This window comes from Dipodomys spectabilis, unplaced genomic scaffold (genome assembly GCF_019054845.1).
Source record: "Dipodomys spectabilis isolate Male_0828 unplaced genomic scaffold, ASM1905484v1 ptg000092l, whole genome shotgun sequence".
Lineage (NCBI taxonomy): Eukaryota > Metazoa > Chordata > Mammalia > Rodentia > Heteromyidae > Dipodomys > Dipodomys spectabilis.
This window is the reverse complement of record NW_024870769.1, coordinates 2,190,444-2,215,459: the sequence shown is the minus strand read 5'-3', so window position 1 is coordinate 2,215,459 and position 25,016 is coordinate 2,190,444. Positions and strand designations below refer to the sequence as shown.

Here is a 25,016-nt window from a genome sequence, read left to right as displayed (position 1 = left end):
CCAAGAAGCCGGAAGTGGAGCTATGATTCAAATGATAGAGTTCTAGCCTTAAGAAAAGAAAATAAAAGGAAAGGCAAAGAAAGAAGGAAAGAAAGAAAGAAAAAGAACAAGAAAGAAAGAAAAAGAACAAGAAAGAAAGAAAGAAAGAGGAAGGAAGGAAGAAGAAAGAAAGAAAAGAAAAGATCAGGAAGAGCACTAGGTCCTGAGTTCAGGACCAACACCAAAAAAAAAAAGTACATGTAAAGTAGTAAACCATGAATTTGATAAAATAAGATAATTTATATTATTTCAATAAATGAAGAAAACATTCAACAAGATATATTTCCGTAAGACAAGCTAAATAATGAGAGAAAATAAATTTTATTATTCCATTTGAATAAACATGGAAAAAGATATATCTGGATGATGGTTTACATTTTTCCAATAGGCTTCATTAAAGTTTTTTAATTGATGGCAATGGAGCTTTTCCTTTCTTCTTAGCAGCCTTTTCCATTTTTATCTGTAAATTTAAAACATTTATTGACATAACTTGTACATCATTCTAAAGAAAAAAGCTTCCACATACCTTGTTTGCATTCATGCCCTTATTTAGCATAACCAAGTCACAGTTAGTAAGCTGCTGAGTGCTAAAGCCAAAAACCTGGTCATTAAAGGGACACAGGTGCATTTTAATGGTTTGATTTTAACTTTACAGAATTCTCACTAAAAAACAATTATAAATGCTTCAAAGACTAGGCATTCGTTCAGCTAATGCATGTTCCCTACACAGCTACAGAACATACTCAGTGCAAATGGATTGTCTCTGGAATATAGACTGCTTTAAAGATGTCTTACTCTAATCCTGGTTTCCATATTCTCACAGTTTTCTTTGTAAAGGTCTTATTCTCAACTATAATTAAGACAAACAAGAAGTGTACATACCCTAACTTCAGTCTTCTAACTTTGTAGATGCAAATAAACCTTTCCCAAGGGACTCAAAGCCTACCTGCTTCTTATGCTCCACCACTCACACGTACCTGCATGTGTGAGTACTTGTGGTAACACCACTGCCTTGGCCTCACAAGACTAGGAGACAGAAAATGAAGGTCATGCTAACTGACAACAGGGCCTCTTCTTTTTGGAGGTAGAGGGTCAGGTGGTATAACACCTGCCTCTAAGCAGAAAAACTGCATTTTTTTTTTTTTTTTGTCAGTTGTACGGCTTGAACTCTGGGCCTGGGCGCTTTCCCTGAGCTCTTCAGCTCAAGGCAAGAGCTCTACCACTTGAGCCACAGCATCACTTCTGGCTTTCTGGTGGTTTGCTGGAGATAAGAGTCTCACAACTTTCCTGCCTGGGCTGGCTTTGAACTGCGATTCTCAGATCTCAGCCTCCTGAGTAACTAGTATTACAGGCAGGAGCCACCAGCGCCTGGCTTGGGTTTTTTTTGTTTGTTTGGTTGGTTGTTTTGCTTTTTGTTTTTTTTTAAGAAGGAGAAGGAGAAGGAAAGGGGGGAGAAGGAGGGAGAGGGCAAGGGGGAGAGGGGAGGAGAGGAGAGGAAAGAGAAGAGGTGAGAGGGATGACAGGAGAGGAAAGGAGAGGAGGGGAGAGGGAAGAAGAGAGGAGAGGAGAGTGGAAAAGAAAGGAGAGGAGGGGAGAGAACAAGAAGGGACCTGGTACAGTCAGGTTATACCATTTTTATCAAATTGCCAGTGATAAATTTGCAGTAATAAAATCAGACTAAGCTAAACCTCTGTCTGTTGCCCTCTCATATTAAGACTTGGTTGGCAACTTCATTCAAACCATGCACTCACATCTCTCAAACACTGTATCAGTTCACAGGTCATCTGAAGGACTTCCACGGAAAAACCGATTCTAAGTCAAAGATAGGTTTGAGAGTCAAATAGTAAAGTATTTCAAGCTAGGCACTGGTGGCTCATGCCTGTAATCCTAGCCACTCAAGAGACTGAGATATGAGGATCACAATTCAAAGCCAGCCCAGGTAGGAAAGCCTGTGAAACTCTTATCTCTGATTAGCCACTGTAAAATTGGTGCTGTGGCTCAAAGTGGTACAGCACTAGCCTTGAGCAAAAGAGCTCAGGGACAGTACCCAGGCCCCTACTTCAAGCCCCATAAACCAACCAAAAACAGAAAGAAAAAAAAGTATGATACCCTTCCATTTATCAAGCTTTTTTTGGGGGGGGGTCCGGTTATGGGGTCTGAACTCTGGGCCTGGGAGATGTCCCTCAGCTCTTCAGCTCAAGGCTAGTGCTCTACCACTTGAGCCATAGCACCACTTCCGGCTTTTTTCTTTTTGCTTATGTGGTGCTGGGGAATCAAACCCAGGGCCTCAGGCATGCAAGGCAAGCACTCTACCACCAAGCCACCTTCCCAGCCCCTTATCAAGCATTTTTAACATTCTCATTTATTTAAAAAAAAAAAACCCACAGCAATAGCTACCTCTCAGGATTATTCTGAAGGTATAAATAAGATAATCCATATAAAGATCTAAGCACTTACTAAGGGCCTAGGATCAACAACTGCTGGTCCCTTTTTCTCTCTCATTTAAGGACAAATATTAGATTTAGAGTAACTGCAAACCTACTAAACAATAAACATAAGCAAAAGCAGCATTTGCTCATTTGTTAAGTAGTATTTCATAAAGCTGGGCAGTGATAAACACTGCAGTCCCAGCACTAGGGAAGATGAGGCAGGAAGTCTTATGAGTTCAAACACAGTCTGGATTACATAGTAAGATCTTGTTTCCAAAAATAGATGATACGTAGGTAGGTAGGTAGGTAGGTAGGTAGGTAGGTAGGTAGGTAGGTAGGTAGGTAGATGATAGTTACATGCATGCATACATACATAGATGGTTGACAGAAACTAGTAAATACATTCATGTATCCATCTAGACTTTTTTTTTTTCCAGTCGTGGGGCTTGAACTCTGGGCTTGGGTGCTGTCCCTGAGCTCTTCAACTCAAGGCCAGTGCTCTACCACTTGAGCCACAGAGCCACTTCTGGCCTTCTGATAGTTAATTGGAGATAAGAGTATCATGGACTTTCCTGCCCAGACTGGCTTTGAACCATGATTCTCAGATTCAGCCTCCTGAGTAGGTAGGATTACAGGCGTGAGCCACCATCTAGAGTTCTAAGGACAAAAGTGTTCCCTTCTCTTCCTTTTTCTCCCCTCCCATACCTTTTTTTTTTTTTTAACTTCCTGGCATGAACAAAATACCTTGCCTCTAGTAGTCTTTTGATACTCACGTTAATAAAATTCTCCTTTCTTGGAGAAAAGAGACCAAGTATCCTCATAGCAGAAGAAAATAATTTGACCTGATAAAAAGAAGTAACTTTGAGCCAGACACTGGTGACTCAGGCTTGTAATCCTAGCTACTCAAAAGGTTGAGATCTGAGGATTGTGGTCCAAAGCCAGCCCAGGCAGGAGAAGCCAGCCAGGGCAGGAAAGTGTGTGTTTGTATAATCTCCACCTCTGGTCCTCAGCTCCACCCAGACCTGAGCTTCTCAGTGACCTAGAGTTCTCACCACACAGCGAGCCAATCCTTCTCTCCGCCCAGATCTACCTTACACACACTTACCTCACTTCTGTCCTCACTTCCTCTCCCAGGCCTGCCTTGCCACTTGGATAGGGGTAGAAGCCATATGCTCCCTTTGCCAGGGAGATACTGCCCCTCTAATAAACCTCATAATAATCTTTCATCTTTCTCCTGTGCCTGCCTGCCTCTGCTTGGTCCCCTGCAACGGTTGTGAAGGATTCTTTCAGTGTGAGACTCTTATCTCCAATTAACTACCAGAAAACTGGAAGTAGAGCTGTGTGGTAGAGTGCTGGCTGTGAGCAAAAGAAGCCTAGTCCCTGAGTTTCAAGCCCCAGGACTGGAACACACACACACACACACACTCTCTCTCTCTCTCTCTCTCTCTCTCTCTCTCTCTCACACACACACAACCTGTGTCAAAAGACAACAAAAAAGTAACTTTCCAAAAACATCTAAAAATAGCTTGTAAACCATACCACAAAGGCCTCCCTTGTCAAAGCCAACTTACACTAATCATCAGATTCTTCCCCACACCAAGTTACCAAGGATTAGCCAAAAGCATAGAAACAAAAACCAGATAACCACATAGCTTTGCTCTTGAAAAAAGCCCTGAGCCATCAGACACACTCTAAATCATCCCTTTTCCCTCAATGATTTTGGAGTAAGACAAGTACTAACAAAATTCATGGAACATGTCAGCTTGAATGAAATGGTTTATATTGTAGCTTCTAAGTTTTATACTTCATTACTCCCACAGACTGTAGAGTTTATAAGCTGTCTCATAAGTCCATAAATCACACAGGATGGAGTTATAAATGATATCCCATAAATCTATAAATTCCAGGTTTACTTATAAGCAAACCAAACAGGCCAGATATATCCTTGAAACCATTCATAAAGAACTCTTCTCATGATCTCTCACAAGCAAATACCACTGCATGTTTTCAATAGTCAACACTGCTCAGATGGCTGGAGAAAGGGACAGAGAAGTCTCAAAACCCAGGAACACTAAAACTAGTATCTAAAACTACCATTAGTTTTCATCTAACCATTTCACCTTCCTCTCAGAGGTCCTCCTACTATGTCTTTCTCTTTTCTAGATCCTCAAGTTAACTTGCTGAACTTCATCTCCATGGGATGACAGTAGGAGGTTGGGACTTTGGGCGGTGACTGGGCCATGTAGAATGAGCCCTCATGAATGTGAGCAGTGTCCTCTCAGAGAACTGCCCTGCCTCTCACCATGGGAGAACACAAAAAGGCATCATCTATGGGCCAGAGGCAGCCCTCACCAGATATCAAATCTGCAGATACCTTGATTAAGACCTCTTAGCCCCCAAAACTGTAAGAAATAATTTCTGTTGTTAAAAAGCCACCCAGGGAAAATAAAAAGACACCCAGATTACAGTATTTCTACAAACTAAGACACATTTAGGTCAGAACTTTCCAAAAGAACTATCTGCAACGATGAAAAAGTTTGTATCTGTCCCAAAAGGAAGCTACTAGCCGCCTGTGGTTATGGAACCCTTGAATCATATCTAGAAAGAATAAAGTTTAAATGTTAATGTTATTTAAATTTAGACTACCGAGCTGCATATGGTAAATAACAGTAAAGATAGAGGAAGTTTCTATCATTGCACAACGTTCTACTGTCTACTTCAGCCTTCAGTTTAGGACTGTCCCTCTTCTCAAAATTCATCTGGGAAGCCAAGCTACTGTCTATTCTCTGTGTGTGTGTGTGTGTGTGTGTGTGTGTGTGTGTGTGTGTGTGTGTGTGTGTGTGTGTGTGTGTGTGTGTGTGTGTGTGTGTGTGTGTGTGTGTGTGTGTGTGTGTGTGTGTGCGCGCGCGCGCGCGCACACACTCTTGAACTCTGGGCCTAAGCATTGTCCCTGAGCTTTTGTCTCAAGCCCAGCTCCACTTCCAGCTTTTTGGTAGTTAAACAGAGATAAGAGGCTCACAGATTTTCTTGCCCCAGCTGGCTTTGAACTACGATCATCAGATCTCAGCATTCTGAAAAGCTAGGATTACAGGCATGAACCACCACTACCCAGCTTCTTCCACTGTTTTTCTTTGCTTTTTTTTTTTTTTTTTAATTGAACCCAGGGTTTCATGCATGCTAGGCAAGCACTCTACCACTAAGCCACATTCTCAGCCCTTTCTCTGGTCTTAAATGGTAAATTTATTCAATGTCTTTTCCCATATCTTGGTGAACTCTTGTCTAAGAAGTGATAGCAGATACAACAAAACAAGTTTGTTACTAAGTTGGGGTGAGACAGCAATACCCACAACTATAAAATAACCCTAAAGCAGGGTGCTTGGTGGCTCATGCCTGTAATCCCAGCTACTCAGGAGGCTGAGATCTGAAGATTGCAGTTCAAAACCAGCAAGGACAGGAAAGGCTAAGCTAGTGGAATAGCACTATCCTTGAGCAAAAAGTTCAGGGACAGCACCCAGGACTTGAGTTCCAACCCTATTGTTGACAAAAAATAAATGCATAAATAAATAACTCTAAAGAAAGCACTTTCAGCAAAATGACTAAAATATCCATTCCTCTAATTGTGTATGCCAATATTGTTTCATCTAGCAAAAAAGTAAAAATGAAAGCCCAAAAAAAGCAAAAATAGGGCTGGGAATGGGCTTAGTGGTAGCGTGCCTACCTAGCATTCATGAAGTCCTGGGTTCAATTCCTTAATACCACATAAACAGAAAAGGTTAGAAGTGGTGCTGTGGCTTAAGTGGTAGAGTACTAGCCTTGATCAAAAGAAGCTCAGGTACAATGCCCAGGCCCTGAATTCAAGCCCCAGGACTGGCCCTCACCCCCCAAAAAAAGCAAAAATAAAAATATGATCATTTCTATGAAACATTACATAAAACATATTAAAAGTTTTAGTTTAAAACTGTAAGGCATTGACATCTATGAAAACATATATCAAATGTGTTCATTTTTCAATGTTAAAATATTTATATATTTACTGAAAATTTTTAATAACAAAGGCATTATACTAGTTGTTGGGGGAAACACAAAGAGAAATAAAACCCTATGCTTTTCCCCAAGTGTTTACATTCTGGTGCAGAACTAGTAAACTGTCCATTACTGAATGCTATGAACAGGTCAAGACTAGGTGATGAGCCCTAGAAATTCTTAAGCTCTAAAAAAAAAAACCCTAGAAATTGTTAATCTCTAAAAAAAACTTAAATAATACACATTAATAATTCAAAATACAGTCTATCCTCAGCTGACAATCTTTTGTGGATTTTAGGATATATATATTTTTTTAAATTTATTTTTGGGTCCGGTCATGGGGCCTGAACTCTGGGACTGAGCATTGTCCCAGGATATATTTTTAAACTGGCATGTAATTTATATTTATATAATTACACATATGTACATTGATATAGGTATATATCATATCTGTAAATATAGATCCATATATAAATATATGTCCATTAAAAATAACAATATAATATATCGGTATATAATATATATCAATGGGAAAGAGTGTGACATTTCAAACATTTATAATAATATGTAATGATCATATCAGGGAAAATCATTTGGCATGTCCATCTTCTCAAACATTTATCATTTCTTTGTGTTAGGAACACTGAAAATCCTACTACATGATTTGAAATATGTAATTTTTTTTTTTTTGCTCCTGGGGCCTGAACTCTGGGGCTGGGCGCCGTCCCTCAGCTCTTCAGCTCAAGGCTATGCTCTGCCACTTGAGCCATAGCGCCACTTCCGGCTTTTTTCTTTTTGCTTATGTGGTGCTCAGGAATCAAAACCAGGGCCTCAGGCATGCAAGGCAAGCGCTCTACCACTGAGCCACTTTCCTAGCCCATAAAATATGTAATTTTATCAGCCATAGTTACCTTTATGTAAGTAGTTATTCCTCTTATCCAACCTACCCCTGTACTCATTAACCAGCTTCTCTCCAGCCCCTCTCCCAGCTGACAGTTACATATTTTAAAATAAAAAAGGTGCTACCAATATGTTTATAGGTGATGCTCCTTACTGATTAATTTGTATATTCAATGTTTATGATTTTAATAAGTTGACCAGTATTGTTATATATATTTTCATTACTTCTGTTATTGTCTAAATTATCCAAAGTACGCCTCAAAGTCCTAACACTAACATAAATAAAACCTTTACAAATTATTTCTAGAGATGTTCTACATTCAAATATAATCTTGCAAGGTGGGGCACTGGTGGCTCATGCCTGTAATCCTAGCTACTCAGGAGGCTGAGATCTGAGGATCACGGTTCAAAGTCAGCCCGGGCAGGAAACTCCATGAGACTCTTATCTCCAATAAAGCACTAGAAAACGGGAAGTGGCCCTGTGGTTCAAGCGATAGAGTGCTCGCCTTGAGCTGAAGAGCGCAAGGACAGCGCCCAAGCCTAGAGTTCAAGCCCCATGACCGACAAAAAATAAAAATAAATAAATAAATATACATACATATACATATAAAAATCTTGCCACTGTGTCTATGATTCAAATAAATGCTTAATGAAAGTAGATTTCTCAAAAACTTACCCTTTCCTGGTATCGTCTTTCAAAGAAAGCCATATCATCCTCCCCAGGTCTCCTTAAAGAAGAAATCTGACTACTTCTACCTATTAACATGAAAAAAAAATCGAATTCATACATTTATATCATTACATATTCACCCCAAATTAAACATACACAAAGAAAAGATTCCCCTGCCAGGTGAAAATGTTTTATTCTAACCAGAAATGGCCTAAATTGCCAACCTTGGTGGCTCTTACCTGTAATCCTAGCTACTCAGGAGGCTGAGCTCTGAAGATAATGGTTCAAAGCCAGCCGAAGCAGAAAAATCTAGGAGAGTCTTATCTCCAATAAACCACCAGAAAACCAGAAGTGAAACTGTGGCTTAAAGTGGTAGAGTGCTTCAGCAGAAAAGCTCAGGAACAACACCCAGGCCCTGAATTCAAGCCACATGACCAACAACAACAACAACAACAAAGAAATGGCCCAAATGGCCTTATATCATATCTATCTTGCTTGAAAGAAAGGGCAAATTCAGTGGCAAATATTCTCCAAGTAAACTGGCTTGTATTAAATTATACCACACACCTCCAGATAAGAGTGTATTTCATTTTTTCCTAGTACTTATTACATTTTCTAACTAGAAATCCATGTTATACTTTAAGAGATAATGCGTAGCAGTACATGTTACTGAGGCTTTATTACATATGGCTTTGTATAGCTAACCAGAGTAGTAATACTATTTGCTTTGAAATTTCATCTAAAATAATTTTAGCTAGCTTTCATGGTATTTATTTTATAAAATTAATTGAGTACTAGTTTATATGCTAGCAGAAGTTTAAACTCGCGTTAGTAAGGAAAATTTAGTTTTCTACATAGGTTAAAAGAAATTATTGCCAGGCACCGGTGGCTCATGCCTGTAATCCTAGCTACTAAGGAGGCTGAGATCTGAGGATCATGGTTCAAAGCCAGCCCGGGCAGGAAAGTCCATGAGACTCTTATCTCCAATAAACCACTAGAAAACCAGAAGTGGCGTTGTAGCTCAAGCGGTAGAGCGTTCTCCTTGAGCTGAAGAGCTGAGGGACAGCACCCAAGCCCAGAGTTCAAGCCCCACGACAGCCAAAAAAAAAAAAAAAGAAAGAAAGAAAGTATCATTGGTACAGGTGAATGTCTTCTTTGGATTCTTTCATTTCCAAAGCAGGACAGCAGTCTGAATATCTGTTGTAAGATTTTTAAGTTTCAAAATTTCAAAAAAAATTTCAAACTCACCCTCAGCCCACAAAGTACAACCAAACTGTTGACTGTCTTTAAAAAAAAATCTTGTTAAGAAATATTGCTTAGAACAGGTGAGGAATACCCATACCTGGAAACTGTGTCTATCCCTAAGCCAGTGTGGACCGTTTGACGTGTGCCTCTTGCAGAGTCTCCTTCATGGGGTTGAACTGTAAGGCAACTCTGATTAGAGGTGACTACACCAAACAAGAACCATTTGATGGATTTGCTTTTATTTAAAAAAAAAAAAAAGGAACTCTTGTGGACCCTGGCCACTGAAGCATTGTGGGCAGTTGACTCTCTTTAAAAGTCAATATTGAGGGGCTGGGAAGGTGGCTTAGTGGTAGATTACTTGCCTTGCATGCATGAGGCCCTGGGTTCGATTCCTCAACACCACATAAGCAAAAAGAAAAAAGCCAGAAGTGGTACTGTGGCTCAAGTGATAGAGTGCTAGCCTTGAGCTGGAGAGCTGAGGGACAGTGCCCAGGCCCAGAGCTCAGGCTGCACTACCAACCAAAAAAAAAAAAAAAGTCAAATTTGAAGTCAGGCATTGGTGGCTCATGCCTGTAATCCTACCTACTCAGGAGGCTGAGGATCGTGACTCAAAGCCTGCCTGTGCCGATGCCAAAAACTATGAATCTCTTACCTCAATTAACCCCCCCAAAAAAGCCAGCGGTAGAGCTATAGCTTAAAGTAGTGGCATACTACTATTGAGCAAAAACTTTCAGAGACAGTGCCCAAGGTCTTTGTTCAGGCTCTAAGACTGGCAAAAAAGAAAAGAAAAAAAAATTTCAGTGTTGGTACCAGATACCAAGAACTCATGCCTGTGATCCTAGCTATTCAGGAGACTGAGACCTGAATATGGCAGTCCAGAGACAGCCTAGGCAGAATAATCCATGGCACTCTTATTTCTAGTTAACCAGCAAAAAGCTGCAAGTGGAATCATGTCTCAAGTTGTAGAACACCAGCCATGACTGAAAAAGCCAAACAGCCCAAGGCCCTGAGTTCAAGTCCCAGTACTAGCACACAAAAAAAGAAAATTAAATGTTGATATGACATTCTGTGGTACTTAGGAACATATTCAGTATTGAATGAATGTACCTGTCCTATGCCATAGCTGCTAATACACTAAATAAAACCTGAAATTTAATGAATCAATTATATCAATCTTGAAAATTGCTACAATTGAGGAGAGAGGGTTTCAGTTTTTACTTTAATCTGTATTTTGTCATTACTCCATTGTAATTATTAAACACAGCTTTAAAATCTTTTTTAAAGAATTTGAGTATATATGGGCTGGGAGGTGGTTCAGTGGTAGAACGCTTGCCTTGCATGCCTGAGGCCCTGGGTTGGATTCCTCAGCACCACATAAGCAAAAAGAAAAAAGCCAGAAGTGGCGCTGTGGCTCAAGTGGTAAGGCACTAGCCTTGAGCCGAAGAGCTGAGGGACAGCACCCAGGCCCAGAGTTCAGGTCCCAGGACCGGACCCAACAAAAAAAAAAAAAAAAGAATTTAAGTATATGAAAATACAAATAAGTCAAAGGAAATTCCCTTTTAAAATATTAAATACAAGCCACACATGTACCAGTGGCTCATGCCTGTAATCCTAGCTATTCAGGACGCTGAGATCTAAGGATCATGGTTCAAAGCCAGCCTGAGCAGGAATCTTTTTTTTTTTTGGGGGTCCAGTCGTGGGGCCTGAACTCTGGGCCTGGGCGTTGTCCCTCAGCTCTTCAGCTCAAGGCTAGCACTCTACCACTTGAGCCACAGCGCCACTTCCGGCTTTTTTCTTTTTGCTTATGTGGTGCTGAGGAATCGAACCCAGGGCCTCAGGCATACAAGGCAAGCGCTCTACCACTGAGCCACCTTCTCAGCCCTGAGCAGGAATCTTAAGACTCTTAAGCTAGGCACTTTTGGCTCACACTCATAATCCTAGCTACTTAGGATGCTTAGATCTGAGGATCACAAGAAAGTCTGTGAGACTCTTATCTCCAACTAATCACCAGAAAACCAGAAATGGCATTGTGGCTCAAAGTGGTAGATTAGCAGCTTTGAGGGGGGGGGAAAAAAACCTCAGGGATAGTGCCCAGGCCCTGAGTTTAAGCCCCACAACCAACAAATAAATACATAAGCCGCTTATCTCCAATTAAACACCAAAAGCCTAGAAACAAGCTGTGGCTCAAGTGGTAGAGCATTAGCCTTGAGCAAAAAAGCTCATGGACAGCATCTAGGTCCTAAATTCAAGCCCAAGAACCAGCACAAAAATAATAATAATAGGGGCTGGGAAGGTAGCTCAGTGGTTGAGTGCTTACCTTGCATGCATAAGGCCCTGGGTTTGATTCCTCAGCACTACATAAGCAGAAAAAGCCAGAAGTGGTGCTATGGGTCAAGTGGTAGAGCACTAGCCATGAGCTGAAGAGCTGAGGGACAGCGCCCAGGCCCAGAGTTCGGGCCCCACGACCGACAATAATAATAATAGTAATAATAATAATAATAAATAAAATATTAAGTACCTATTAAGTCATATAATTTCCAATTTCAGGGCTAAGGATGTAGCTCAGTGAAAGAGAACTTCCCTAATAACCATGAGGCCCTATGTTGAATCCCAACACTAATAAGGGGGAAAAAACTTTTAATTTCTATCTTCTGTGTATTCTCCTTTCAATAAAAAAAAATATGGAATATGAGAATATGACTGCTTAATATGAATTTTATTTGCTTTTAATTTATAGATAATAAAATGCTCCAACCTATGGTTATACTGGATTATGTAGCTATCATTGGATAACCCAAAGGATCTGGGCAATTAGTCCACAAAAAGGCCCTCTTATTCAAATACCAGAACAACATGAGCCAAGGCAGGATTTAAAACTTGATATTACAAAATTATCAGAATCCTCTTAATTTTCAGCATTAGTGTTCTCTCTCTCTCTCTCTCTCTCTCTCTTTTTTTTTTTTTTTGGTACCAGTCCTGGGGTTTGAACTCAGGGCCTGGGCACTATTCCTGAGCTTCTTTTGCTCAAGGCTAGTACTCTACCACTTGAGCTACAGTGCCACTTCTGGCTTTTTCTATTTATGTGGTACTGAGGAATAGAACCCAGAGCATTCTAGGCAAGCACTATACCACTAAGCCATATTCCTAGCCCAATATTAGCTTTTTCTCAAATCAAAATGAAATTGCTTCCCTTTTAGCAGTATCAATATAAAAGAAAATCAAATGACAGTTAACTTGAAGTAATAGAAAATGAGAGAAGCCTAATAAGACACATCAAAGTTATATGTTCTTACTACATCCAAACCTATTTCTCATTCTTATTTCTTTACCATTTGTTAGTGCTTCTGGAGACAAATAAGATGGTGCTTGAAATGCTTTTAGAAAGGGGTGGTCCATGGCTGTAACTGGAAAGTCTAAAAATTCTGCTGAGGGTGTACCTAGGAACAAATGAAAAAGAAAATTAGCTCTATTTGTAAAGATGCAGCCAATATTAAATAAAACAGAATCATTAGTCCAATTCTTTGTATGAAAAAGAAATTTTTACCCAGGTGCAGTAGTGCACACCTTATAATCCCTGCATGTGTGAAAAGAGGGAAGAGAATCATGAGTTCAAGGCCAGCCTGGACTACACAGGAAAATGCTACTTTAAAACTCAAGGGCTGCATGCTGCTGATCACAAATATGGTATATAACATGTGAACACTGTTATATATTACAGACTGTGATAGACAATTTGCTCCAGGAAAGTTAGAATGAACTTGTGACTTTGAAATTATGTAATCACTTAATCACAATAAAAAAAAAAAAAAAAAAGAACCTTGGGGAAGGGAGGGAGGGAGGGGATGGTAGGGGGAAAACAATGGAGGGGGTAACAATGTTCAAGAGGAAGTGTACTCATTACCTCACTCATGTAACTGTAACCCTCTGTATAGTATCTTTACAATAAAAAAAAAAAAAAACTCAAGGGCTGGTGAATGTAGCATCATGGATTCTGTCCTCTTTGCCTGCTCCAGAATTTGGAGAATAAACAAATTCTAAAGGGGGCAGCGGGGAGTAGACAACACCAGGGCTGGGGACATAGCTCACTGGCAAAGAGCTTGCCTACCATGTACAAAGCCCTACATTCAATTCCCAACATGGCAAATGGGGGTGATTGTCTTTTGTTTGTTTTTGTTCTATTCCTGGGGCTTGAACTCAGGGGCTGGGCACTGTCCCAGACCTTTTTTGCTTAAGGCTAATGCTCTACCACTTGAGACATAGCTCCACTTCTGGAGTTTTGCTGATTAATTGGAGTGTCATGGACTTTTCTGCCCTGGCTAGCTTCCAACTGTGATCCTCAGATCTCAGCCTCTTGTGTAGTAAAATTACAGGTGTGAGCCACTGGTCCCTCAGCTTCAAATAAAAATCAAGTGAAGAAGCCCGGTGCCGGTGGCACACGCCTGTAATCCTAGCTACTCAGGAGGCTGAGATCTGAGGATCACGGTTCAAAGCCAGCCCAGACAGGAAAGTCTATGAGACTCTTATCTCTAATAAACCACCAGAAAACCAGAAGTGGTGCTGTGGCTCAAGTGGTAGAGGCTAGCCTTGATCTGAAGAGCTGAGGGACAGCACCCAGGCCCAGAGTTCAAGCCTCATGACAAAGAAATATTTTCTGAACAATATAATGGCTAAAAAGCATTAAATATAAGGCCCTACTACTGTGAGCACACAGTAACCATATGGTAGATTGGGTATGGAAATACACACTTGTAACCCCAGCACTTAGGAGGCAGGCAGGAGAACTAACAATTTAAGGGCAGACCAGGTTGGACTACATGGTAAGATATTGTCTCGTGCTAGGCACCAGTGGCTCATGCCTGAGGCTGAGATCTTGAGGATCAAAGTTCAAAGAAAACTTCAAAATTACTATCTCTAACCAGCAAAACGCTCTATGGAGGCATGGTTCAAGTGGTAGAACACCAGTAGTGAACAAGCAAGCTAAGCAAGAGTATGAGACCTCTGAGTTCAAACCCCAGTACACACACACACACACACACACACACACACACACACACACACACACACACACACAAACTGACAAGCTCACATTTTATATATCATCACTTACCAATACCACTGTTATCCAAGCGCATGTAGCCTTCCATCAGTGAGCTGAAACCAGTTAATCCTCCCATGGCTGCATAAGGAACATCCTGTCCCACTGGTTTTCCCTGAGCCAATCTTTCTTGCATGGTTTCCACCACCGTGCTATGGGTATATGCAGGCTGACCACACGCACAAGTGAAGCAGCTATGGAACTCTGAACACTTGGTACCTAAATCAAGATGTGCAGGGGCTTAAATGCTTTTAAGTATAGATACTAATCTGTTTACTCTAAGTCACTTAGCTCAGCAAAAGTCAGTTCAATCTTGGTTCTCTAGTTCTGATCTGGTACCTCCAGCCCCTGATCTCTCTCCTAGCCACTGCTCATACTTCTGAAAGATGAACAAATAGCAGGAAAGTACACGAAGGAAAAAAAATTAAAAACCCAAGTGGAACTAATAGAAATTTAGTTAAATACTGGAGTGCCAAGAAATGTCCTCTGAAGAGCTCAAAAACTGAGTTAAAACTAGATGTGTATGATATGGACAGTCGAGTAGCCAGGAGCAGGTAAAGAAAATGTAGAAACTTTGCTACAGATGAACTCTTCATAAAAGCCGTATTCCAGTCAGGAGCCAGTGATCCTAGCTACTCTGAATGCTGCGATCTGAGGACCACAGTTCAAAGCCAGCCTGAGTAAGAAGTCCTTCAGACTCTTACTTCTGTTAGTTACCAAAGCCAGCCTGGGCTGGAAAGTCTGGAAAGATTCTTATCTCTAATTAACCACAAAAAGCTGGAAGTGGAATTGTGGCTCAAGTGGTAAAGTGCTAGTCTTAAACAGGGACAGTACCCAGGCCTGAGTTCAAACCCCAGACTGGCAAGAAAAGAAAAGAAAAAATTTAAAAAACTATTACTATTACTTCAATTATTTAAGTTTTATGATACTGAACTTACGATTATATCAAGTAAGAAAAACAGTATCCATTGAATTTTGCATTGTCATTGAATATTGACTCTATAGGTCAATAAACTGATAACAAAACATATTAAGTATTCAATAAAGGAATTGAAACACTCTGTGTCTTGGTATAAAATATAACTTACATTTATTGCACCCAAAGTTAGGCACAGCACTGTGCTGATCAGCAAAGTGTTTACACCTGCAGCGAATGGGCTGAGCACCATACAAGGGAACATAGAGATAAGCCCTGCATGGGCAGCCGGTCACCCTGCAGGGCAGAAGAATGGGGCGCTGCCGCGGAACCATTTCAAAGTCAGTTTTATGTTGTTTATACCTAAATTGTAAAAAGAAAGAAATACAAACAAAATGCAGACATTGCAAATACTTGCCTTTTCTATTCTATTGAATAACAATGACTTTTTATTTTTCCTTTTTGTTGTTTTGCTAAGAATTGCTTATAAAATCAAAATAAACTGCCCTGTATGCAGTGTTTTGTTTAATCTCTTTCTGGTGGCTCAGGCCTGGAATCCTAGCTACTCAACAGGCTAAAATCTGAGGATTGCAGTTTGAAGTCAGCAGAGGAGTAAAGTTCATAAAACATTTGTCTTTAACCACCAAAAAATAATAAGCCGGAAGTAGAACTATGGCTCAAGCCACAGAACATCAGCTTTGAGCAAAGCTAAGGGGCAGAACCAGACTTTGACTTCAACCCCTAGGACCAACACAAAAGAAAGAAGGGAGGGCCAGGCACCACAGCTCACACTTACAATTCTACTTACTCAGGAGGCTAAGATCAGAGGATCAAGATTTGAAGCCAGCCTGGGCAGGCAAGTTGAGAAAACTCTTATTTCTAATTAACAGCCAGACATGGTGCTGTGGCTCAAGAAGTAGTGTGCTAGCCTTGAGCAAAAAAGCTCAGGGACAGTGCTCAGGCTCTGAGTTCAAGTCCTAGTACCAGCACACATACACTCACACAACACAAAATTATACGTAATAGGCATGAGCCACCAGGCTTGGTTGGGATGGGCTTTTGAAAGTCAATTCCAGGCTGTGCAAATTATACATAGATAAGAAACTGGTATTAAAATTTTATAAGAATACATTCTAAAACAGTCACAAATTCACCAAAACCTGTTTTAGTTCTGACAGATATCAACATGTCCCTCATCCTCCATTCCTCCAGTCTTTTTAGTTGAGCTTGCTAGTTAAGTGTATTGTCAACCTATATAAACATTACTCATCTTAGCAACTGCCTAACAAACTCTGGCAAACTACAGCTCTGTCAATAGCAACTATACAAAGAGTCTCTCATAAAAGAGCCCAGAAATTGCTGTGGAAACATTGTGGTTCTCCTTCAATGGTTTCCTTAGAACAAAAGGTGAGTGTTGTTACCTAAAAACATCTCCTAGGTTGAGCAATTTTTCCATTCTTTACAACTGGGAGACACAAGTAAAATTTAAAGTACAACACACAGAGCAAGATGTGAACCTTGGGTACAGACAAAATACATAATCACTGGAGCTTCATGTCTTTCTCCTATATGAGTTTCTTACAATATGAACATTTGTAATAAAAAAAAATAGTGCTTATACTTTTAGTTTAAAGAAGCGTCAGGTCAGGCATAGTTGTATATGATTATAACCCCAGCATGTGGGAAGTTAAGGTGGAAGGAACACAAGTTCTAGGTCAACCTGAGTAAGACCTTGTCCAAAAAAAAGAAAAAATGGAGCTCTGGCATAAAGTGGTAGAGAGCTAACTTTAAGCAAAAGAGCTCAGAGACAGTGCCCAGGCCCTTGAGTTCAAGACCCACTACTAACAAAAAAGAAAGAAAGAAAAGGAGAGGAGAGGAGAGGAGAGGAGAAAAGGAAGGAAGGAAGGAAGGAAAAAAGGGAGGGAGGAAGGGAGGGAAGGAGGGAGGGAGGGAGAGAGGGAAGGAAGGGAGAGAGAAGGAAACAAAGAAAGGAAGCCAGGAAGAAAGAAAGAAAAAGGAAGGAAGAGAAGAAAGGTATTAACACAGAAGTGGTAAGAAATGAAGGGTGATTAGTACACTTGAGGAGAAATCTGTCTGTATATATGCATCAATTCAAGTAACTAAGTGGTTCTGGTTGGATACCAGTGACTCCTGACTGTAATCCTAGCTACTCAGGAGCTGAGATCTGAGAATCAAAGTTCAAAATCAGGAAAGTTTGTGAGACTCTTATCTCCAATTAACCCTCAAAAAGCTGGAAGTGCAGCTGTATAGCACCAGCCTTGAGCATAAAAGGTAAAGGACAGCACCCAGGCTCCAGTGCAAGCCTCAATATCAGCACAATAATTTATAAATTAGTTAATGAATTAATTAAAGTGGCTCTGCACTGTGACCATCCACCCTCTTCCTTGGTCATAGTAAACCAGGTAGACTCAGCTCCCCAGCCAAACTGAAAGACCCCTGGTAAAGTTACAGGGGGCACCAATATCTTTTATGCCAATGCTAAGGAGTGCTGCTTAAGGTAACATACTCTGTGATAAGTTCAAACCAGATAATTGTTAATTACATTTAGATTTTCTACTGTATTCTATAAAGGCCTGATTTTAAATGTGGTTTTTTTGGTTGTTGTTGTTGTTATTGTTTTATTGTTTTTGGTGCTGGTCCTGGACCTTGAATTCAGGCCTGGGCACTATCTCTGAACTTTTGTACTCAAGGATAGCACTCTACCATTTTGGGCCACAGCTCTACTTCTGGCTTTCTTGTTGCTTAATATAAAAGTCTCACAGACGTTCCTGCCTAGGATGGCATCAAACTGCATTCCTCGGATCTCAGCCTCCTGAGTAGCTAGGATTACAGGCATGCGCTACCAGCACCCAGCCTAAATATTTCTTAATCATCAGTATTGTTTACAGAAGGAGGATGTTTGCCATCATTTTTATTTTTGAGTCAACAGAAAACATCAATAAAGTATCTTACCTATGTGTACAAAAGCATCGTGTTTCTGGGCCAATTAGTCTACAATCCATTCCTGTTGGTGATTGCCAGCTCACAAATAATCTGTTCTGCAATCGCATTGGTAAAACTTTTCTTTTGTATTCTTCATATTCTTCTGGAGTAAATAGCTTCCCTCCATCATCCTCACCAACAATTCTATAAGAAAAAAATATTTTGTCTTAAGCATTGAATATTTTCCAGATTGAGAATGCTAAAAACTCTAGGACTAGATGCATGGCTCAAGCAGTAGAGTACCTGTCTAGCAAGTGTGAAACCCTAAGTTCAAATCCCAGTACTTCCTGGAGGAGGGGAGGCAGGATGCCAGGGCTCAAAATTCCTATAATCCTAGCTATTTACCATGCTGAAACCTGCAGGATTGCTATTTAAAGGCAGCATTGGGGGGGGGGGGGGGGGGGGAATCGTAATCCAAGGTACTCCATCTCTAGTTAACTAGCAGCAAATGATAGAGTGCCAGCCAAATACAAGTAAGCCCAGCAAGCAAAAGACCTTGAGTTCAAGTCCTGGTGCTATCAAAATAAATAAATACTCACTGTAAGGTCTGCACAGGGATACCTCCCCACCTCTTGGCTAAGTTTCTGCCCAGGGTAACTGGAAGACCTGGAAGCAGTCACCTTCCCCTTCTGCTAGGTCACATCCTGGGCCACCTCTGGTCACATGCCTCCCACTGACCTTAGGAGGGTCCCAGAACCTGAGGTCACATCCAGATCCAGTGTGGCCACACCTTTCCCCCACCTGGCCACACCTCTTCCTGTCCCTGGCCTAGATAAGTCCTGGCCCAGAGGTCGACCCTTTTCCTTTTCAGCCATGCCTCTCCACCATGCATGGCGGGGCCAGCAGTTCGGTAAATAAACTTCTTCTGCCTGAATAGCACGTGGTGTTCTCTTCATCAGCTACCTAATGAAACCTACCTATTTAATATACCTTACACTCACTAAACTCTAAACCATCTTTGTATCCCCAAAGGAATAGCTGCTTGGACTTGGAACTTTTACTTTAGACACATGTTAATAACCAAATTACACACAATAAAACTTCTGCTTCTGATGGAATTCAGGACCTGCTATCCCAAATTCGGCAGGCAAAGGCAGAAAGGCCACTCTCACACTCCCCACATTCTTCTTCCCTGAAGGAGGCCAAACAATCTTCATTCCAGAGGTGTCCTCCCTTTACCTGGAGGAAAGGAACAAGGTGATCTCTAAAGACAGAGACACAGAGAAGAATCTGAACTAACAGGCCTCACTAAGTCCCCCTTTTGTGGCCAGTAGAACATACCTTGTGTCCTTCAATCGTATTTCTCCGGGATTGTCTACATCAAATCTTAGCATAAGTGTGCTGTTTCTCTAGATCTTTGTTTTCAGAGACTCCAGTCCATATAAGACTTAAATTTGTAAACTCATGTCTTATAATCTCTTTTATTATAGGTGCCTCTGCCATGATCAAACCACAATCAAGATAGTTGTAAGAAATATTTTCTCAGGCTGGGAAGTTGGCTCAGTGGTAGAGCGCTTGCCTTGCGTGCTTGAGGCCCTGGGTTCGATTCCTCAGCACCACATAAGCAGAAAAAAAATGCCAGAAGTGGCGCTGTGGCTCAAGTAGTAGAGTGCTAGCCTTAAGCTGAAGAGCTGAGGGACAGCACTCAGGCCCAGAGTTCAGGCCCCACGACTGGACCCAAAAGAAAAAAGAAATATTTTCTCTCCTACTCTTCCTATATAACAGAGCATTATAAAAGTCAATACTTGGGCTGGGTAGGTGGCTCAGTGGTAGAGCGCTTGTCTTGCGTGCTTGAGGCCCTAGGTTTGATTCCTCAGCACCACATAAGCAGAAAAAAAATGCCAGAAGTGGCGCTGTGGCTCAAGTGGTAGAGCATTAGCCTTAAGCTGAAGAGCTGAGGGACAGCGCCCAAAGCCCAGAGTTCAGGTCCCACGACTGGACCAAAAAAAAAAAAGTCAATACTTTGGAAATATCTGGCTTTACTGATCAAGGATTATCAATTATCAAGGACTATATTAATCTCAGTTTTTCCTGTGATTTTGAAGCAAACATATTCATTCTTATTAAAAGCCAGAGCCTAGCCAGGCCACTGGTGGCTCATGCCCGTTATCCTACTATTTATGAAGCTGAGATACAGAAGATCAAGGTTGGAAGCTAGCTTAGGCAGAAAAGCCCAGGGGACTCCATTGCCAAAATAAGCAGCATAATGTTGGGCTGGAGGTGAGCAGGCAAGCAGAGTGAGGGCAAAGCTCTGAGTTCAAATTCAGACACCTGTAAAAAAAAAAGTCAGAGCCTAAGTTGGACATGGTGGCACACACCTGTAAATTTCAGCACTCAAGAAGCTGAGGCAGAGAATAATGAGTTCTGGACCCTCTTACCAAGTTTTAGGATAGACTGGGCTGAAAAAATATTCGTTCTTTAAAACTAGCAATTCCCCCTCCTTAAAACAAAGCTACAATAATGGGAGGGGAAACCTGGAAGAAAGCAAAGGAAAGGTGACATTGTCCAAAACAAGGAATGTACTCATTAGCTGACTTATGAAATAATAATCCCTCTGTACAACACCTTAACAATAACAATAAAAGTATATATAATTTTTTAATATATAAGGTAGAAACCAACGTAACTGATCCCAAATTCTACCAGGTACTTCAACTAATGTGGGTTTTTAACCATGTTCCAGCTGACATCTGACATCTCTGTACTGGGTTATCATGTGTCTTATTAATTTCAGAACCCAAACTTTTACTGAAAAATTAAGTCCCCACTATTGCTATGAAAAAAATTAGGAAGGGTCACTCTTTGATGGATAAGAACAACTAGAAAGTTCAAAATGGAAGAAATTTCTACCTGAAAATTCCCTCCCTTTAGTCATCATTAAAAGCGTGGTTTTAGCCAAGTGCTGGTGGTTCATACCTGTAATTCTAGCTACTCAGTAGGCTGAGATCTGTATGAGTTCAATTCAATACCAGCTAGGAAAAGAAAAAGTCTACCTCCAAAATAACCAACAAAAAGCTATGCTGGGGCATAGCTCAACTCGTAAAGCACCTCCCCAGTAGCAAGCCCAGAAAGCATGTGATCATGAGGCCCTGAGTTCAAACACCAGTGTCATCAAGAAGTGGAAGATGAGAGAAAGAAAAAAAAGATAGCTAGAAGAGGAAGAAGGAAGGAAGGAAGGAAGGAAGGAAGGAAGGAAGGAAGGAAGGAAGGAAGGAAGGAAGGAAGGAAGGGAGGGAGGGAGGGAGGAAGGGAGGGAGGGAGGGAGGAAGGGAAGGACAAGACCAACAACTATTAGTACTAGACAGATCTTTAGATAAATGCAGGTCTTCTGAGTAAGAGATCATTGATACTTAAGTTCTAAACCAGTGTAATTCAAAGTGTATTGGATTTCCAGAATCTCATGAGGATAATGTTTAAATGAAAGCTCAGATTAAAGGGGCATGTGATCTTGCTTTTCTAATAAGCTCCCAGGTGCTGCCTTTGTTACTGGTCCAAGCTTCCTACAGTTATGTAACAAGAGTTTATACTTCTCTCAATAGTCTCTAAAGCTCTTAGGCAGACCAAATTAAGGGAAAGTAAGGAAGAATCTCTGATGGAGACTGATCTTTTGGGCCCTTTGTACCCACCACCTTTCTAGGCATACAAGTCTGCTTTTCCCCACCTTTCTCAAATGTCATATGAGTCAAGATCCTGATAATCTTTTATTTGTTCTTACTTTGTGATAATTCTCTTTCAAAAGGAAGTGTTCCATGTAATTTATGTTTGTAAAAAAACAATTTCCTGGGTGTCTGCCCCTAGTATTTTCTGGGCAAGCGAGAACACATACCTAACTAAATATTTTCAGTCAGCACCAAGGCCCAGAGACTTGCTCTCACACACACAAAAAAAGTCTGAGAGAACTGAAGTCTAAAGGTACCAGTACTGCTGTGGATAAGGGCTGGGTGTCAGGCCAGGCACTTGCAGCTCATGCCTATAATCCTATCTACTCAGAAGGATGATACCTGAGGATCACAGTTTGAAGTCTGGGCAAGAAAGTTCATGAGACTCTCATCTCCTATTAAGCGCCAAAAAGCCAGAAGTAGAGATGTGACTCAAATGGTAGAGGATTAGTCTTAGAGTTAAGCACAAAAGCTCAGGGATAGTACTAAGGCCCTGAGTTGAAGCATCAAGATTACTACATGCACGCATGCACAACTACACATACACATACACACACACACACACACACACATACACACTGAACCGGGTGACAGTTATTAGGACCCAGGATTCCCAGCCCTACCTTGATAGACCTAAACTGTACTTGGGGACTAATCCATAAAGCTCCTCCATGGATCTTACATTTCAGAATTTTCAAGAAGTTTTACATATTGCCCCAAATTGCAGTAATGGGTAATGAGCCAGGAAACTCATCTGCCTGGACACTCCTGAATGGTTTGTGGCTATCATTTTAAGTCCAGTAGCTCTCTGTTCAGGGTCTTCCAGTCCATAGCAGGATGGTCTCACAGTATCCTAATCTCAACTCTATACCGTCCTGCCAACCTTCCCCTGGTGCTCCTACCCCGTGCCCCCAGGTTTCCTTACTATCAACACTTCTTAGGAGTTGGAGGTTAAACAAAAACAAATGACAAAAAAACAAAAACAAAAACCCAACACTTCTACACAGATGCATCAGCCTTTGCCAGGGCCTGAACAATGACTAGTGATCTTATACCAAACAAGTGGCTATTTCCTATTTGGGAAGGGAATCCCTCCAAAAATGTTCCAAATTGCGCCAGGACCTTCGCAGTTCCAGACTTACACTATTACCAAACTAACACGCATATTCATGTTATTTAAATTCTATAGGACTAGGGGCTGGAAGGTGCCTCCGTGGTAAAGTGCTTGCTTTGCATGCATGAGATGCTGGTTTTGATTCCTCAGTACCACATAAGCAGAAAAAGCCAGGAGTGGCGCTGTGGCTGAAGTGGTAGAGCACTAGCCTTGAGCTCAAGAGCTGAGGGGCAGCTCCCAGGCCCAGAGTTCAGGCCTCATGACCGACAATAAATCAGTCAATCAATAAATAAATGACTAGAGCAATCTCGGTGTCGTTCTTCAATAGCCCTAAATGGAAAGCGGTGGGGATGGGAGGTGAGGGGTGGGCACCTGGAGCCTGGAGCCTGAAATCAGCGGATCACAGACTCCAAACTCAGACTGGAAAGTCTATGAGATTCATTTCCAATTAACTACCAAAAACCTGGAAGTGGAGCTGTGGCTGAAATGGTAAGCTCCAGACTGGAGTAGCAAAACTAAGGGACGATAGCCTGGCCCTGACTTCCAGCCCCAAGACCAGCATACACGAAAGAAACAGAAAAGAAAAGAAAAAAGGAAAGAGAGGAGAGGGAGAGGGAGAGGGAGAGGAGGGAAGGGAAGGGAAGAAGGGAAGGGAAGGGAAGGGAAGAAGGGAAGGGAAGGGAAGGGAAGGGGAGAAGGGAAGGGAAGGGAAGGGAAGAAGGGAAGGGAAGGGAAGGGAAAGAGGGAAGGAAGGAAGGAAGGAAGGAAGGAAGGAAGGAAGGAAGGAAGGAAGGAAGGAAGGAAGGAGGAGAGAGAAAGGGAGAGAGGGAATTGGACCTGGCATAAACCTTCCTTTCAGAAGGGGAGACCTCTAAACAGCACTGAGTGTTGCAGATTACAAAACGATGAAACTCGAAATCAGTTCAGGCCTCTCAGCCTGCGAACCGACTCCCAGAGCCCCAGCGCTCGCCCGCCGGGTCCTTGCCCGCGCCCCCCAACACCTCCCCGCCGGGGGCTGGCTCGCCTCCACGGAGCCGCGGGGTGTAGGCCGGGAGCCGCGGCCGCTGCCTCACCTCCGGTACTCCAGGTATTCATCCACCGCCGCCGCGCCGCCGGGGGGCAGCTTCAGCCACTCCATAGTCGGCGGGAAGGTGAAAGGAGCCCGGCCGCCGCGGCCCGCCAGGAGCTGACAACGACCCTGGAAACACCCACTCCGGGCAAGCCACGCCCTGCGCCGAGACCACGCCCTGCGCCGAGACCACGCCCTGCGCCGAGACCACGCCCTGCGCCGAGACCACGCCCTGCGCCGAGACCACGCCCTGCGCCGAGACCACGCCCTGCGCCGAGACCACGCCCCGCCCGCTAAAAGCCACGCCCCAGGAACGCCCTACCCCTCCTGAAGCCACACTCCTACCTCCTGCCTCCCAATTGGCCGGGCTCGAGATCCAATTGGGCGGGCACGCCCAATGACAGGTGGTGGGGGTGTTGCTTCTACCTGTTTCATTAAGTACAGGTCTGGGGTTTGAGGGGCGCAGTTTGCAGCCCCTCACAGATCACTGCTCCCTTCAGGACAAGCAATACAATGAATTCATAGAAAATGGCTTCTTTGTACATCTCTTTTCACTTAATTCCGCTGCTGAGATATAAGAGCATTTGAAAAAGTTCTGACTACTTTCAAGCCAGCTTCATAATCACCTTGTTTTCGATACTGGCTTTGAAAACAGTGATAATGGGGAACCGAGGGTGTAGCTCAGTGCTAAGAATGTGAGTTTAGCCTAACTTCAGTCCTCATCCTTCAATCCTATCAAGAAATGATAGAAAATCAGTAGTCCCAGATGCTGTGACCAGTTTGAATGACAAGAAAACAGCATGTTCTTCAAAGATAAGTAAAGAATGGGTTCCAGAGGAAGCAAGTAGAAACTG

General features: G+C 42.0%; 1 protein-coding gene across 5 annotated transcripts; it reads right to left on the bottom strand.

The window, feature by feature from the left end:
• Positions 1-344: 344 nt before the first annotated feature.
• Positions 345-24,281, bottom strand: Fam221a (family with sequence similarity 221 member A). Of its 5 annotated transcripts, XM_042685033.1 has the most exons (8): positions 24,167-24,242; positions 19,433-19,499; positions 18,291-18,464; positions 15,490-15,680; positions 14,414-14,620; positions 12,636-12,743; positions 8,068-8,150; positions 345-499 (listed from the first exon to the last, which is right to left on the bottom strand). In XM_042685033.1, exons 2-8 carry the CDS (start codon positions 19,441-19,443, stop codon positions 434-436), a joined length of 840 nt encoding a protein of 279 aa, XP_042540967.1. In that variant the 5' UTR covers positions 19,444-19,499; positions 24,167-24,242; the 3' UTR covers positions 345-433. The 5 variants fall into 5 exon arrangements, with proteins under 5 accessions (XP_042540967.1, XP_042540969.1, XP_042540965.1 ...); XM_042685035.1 differs by lacking the exon at positions 19,433-19,499 and having other exon boundaries at positions 8,068-8,143; positions 12,611-12,743; positions 24,167-24,281; XM_042685031.1 differs by lacking the exon at positions 19,433-19,499 and having other exon boundaries at positions 24,167-24,281.
• Between the last annotated feature and the right edge of the window lie 735 nt (positions 24,282-25,016).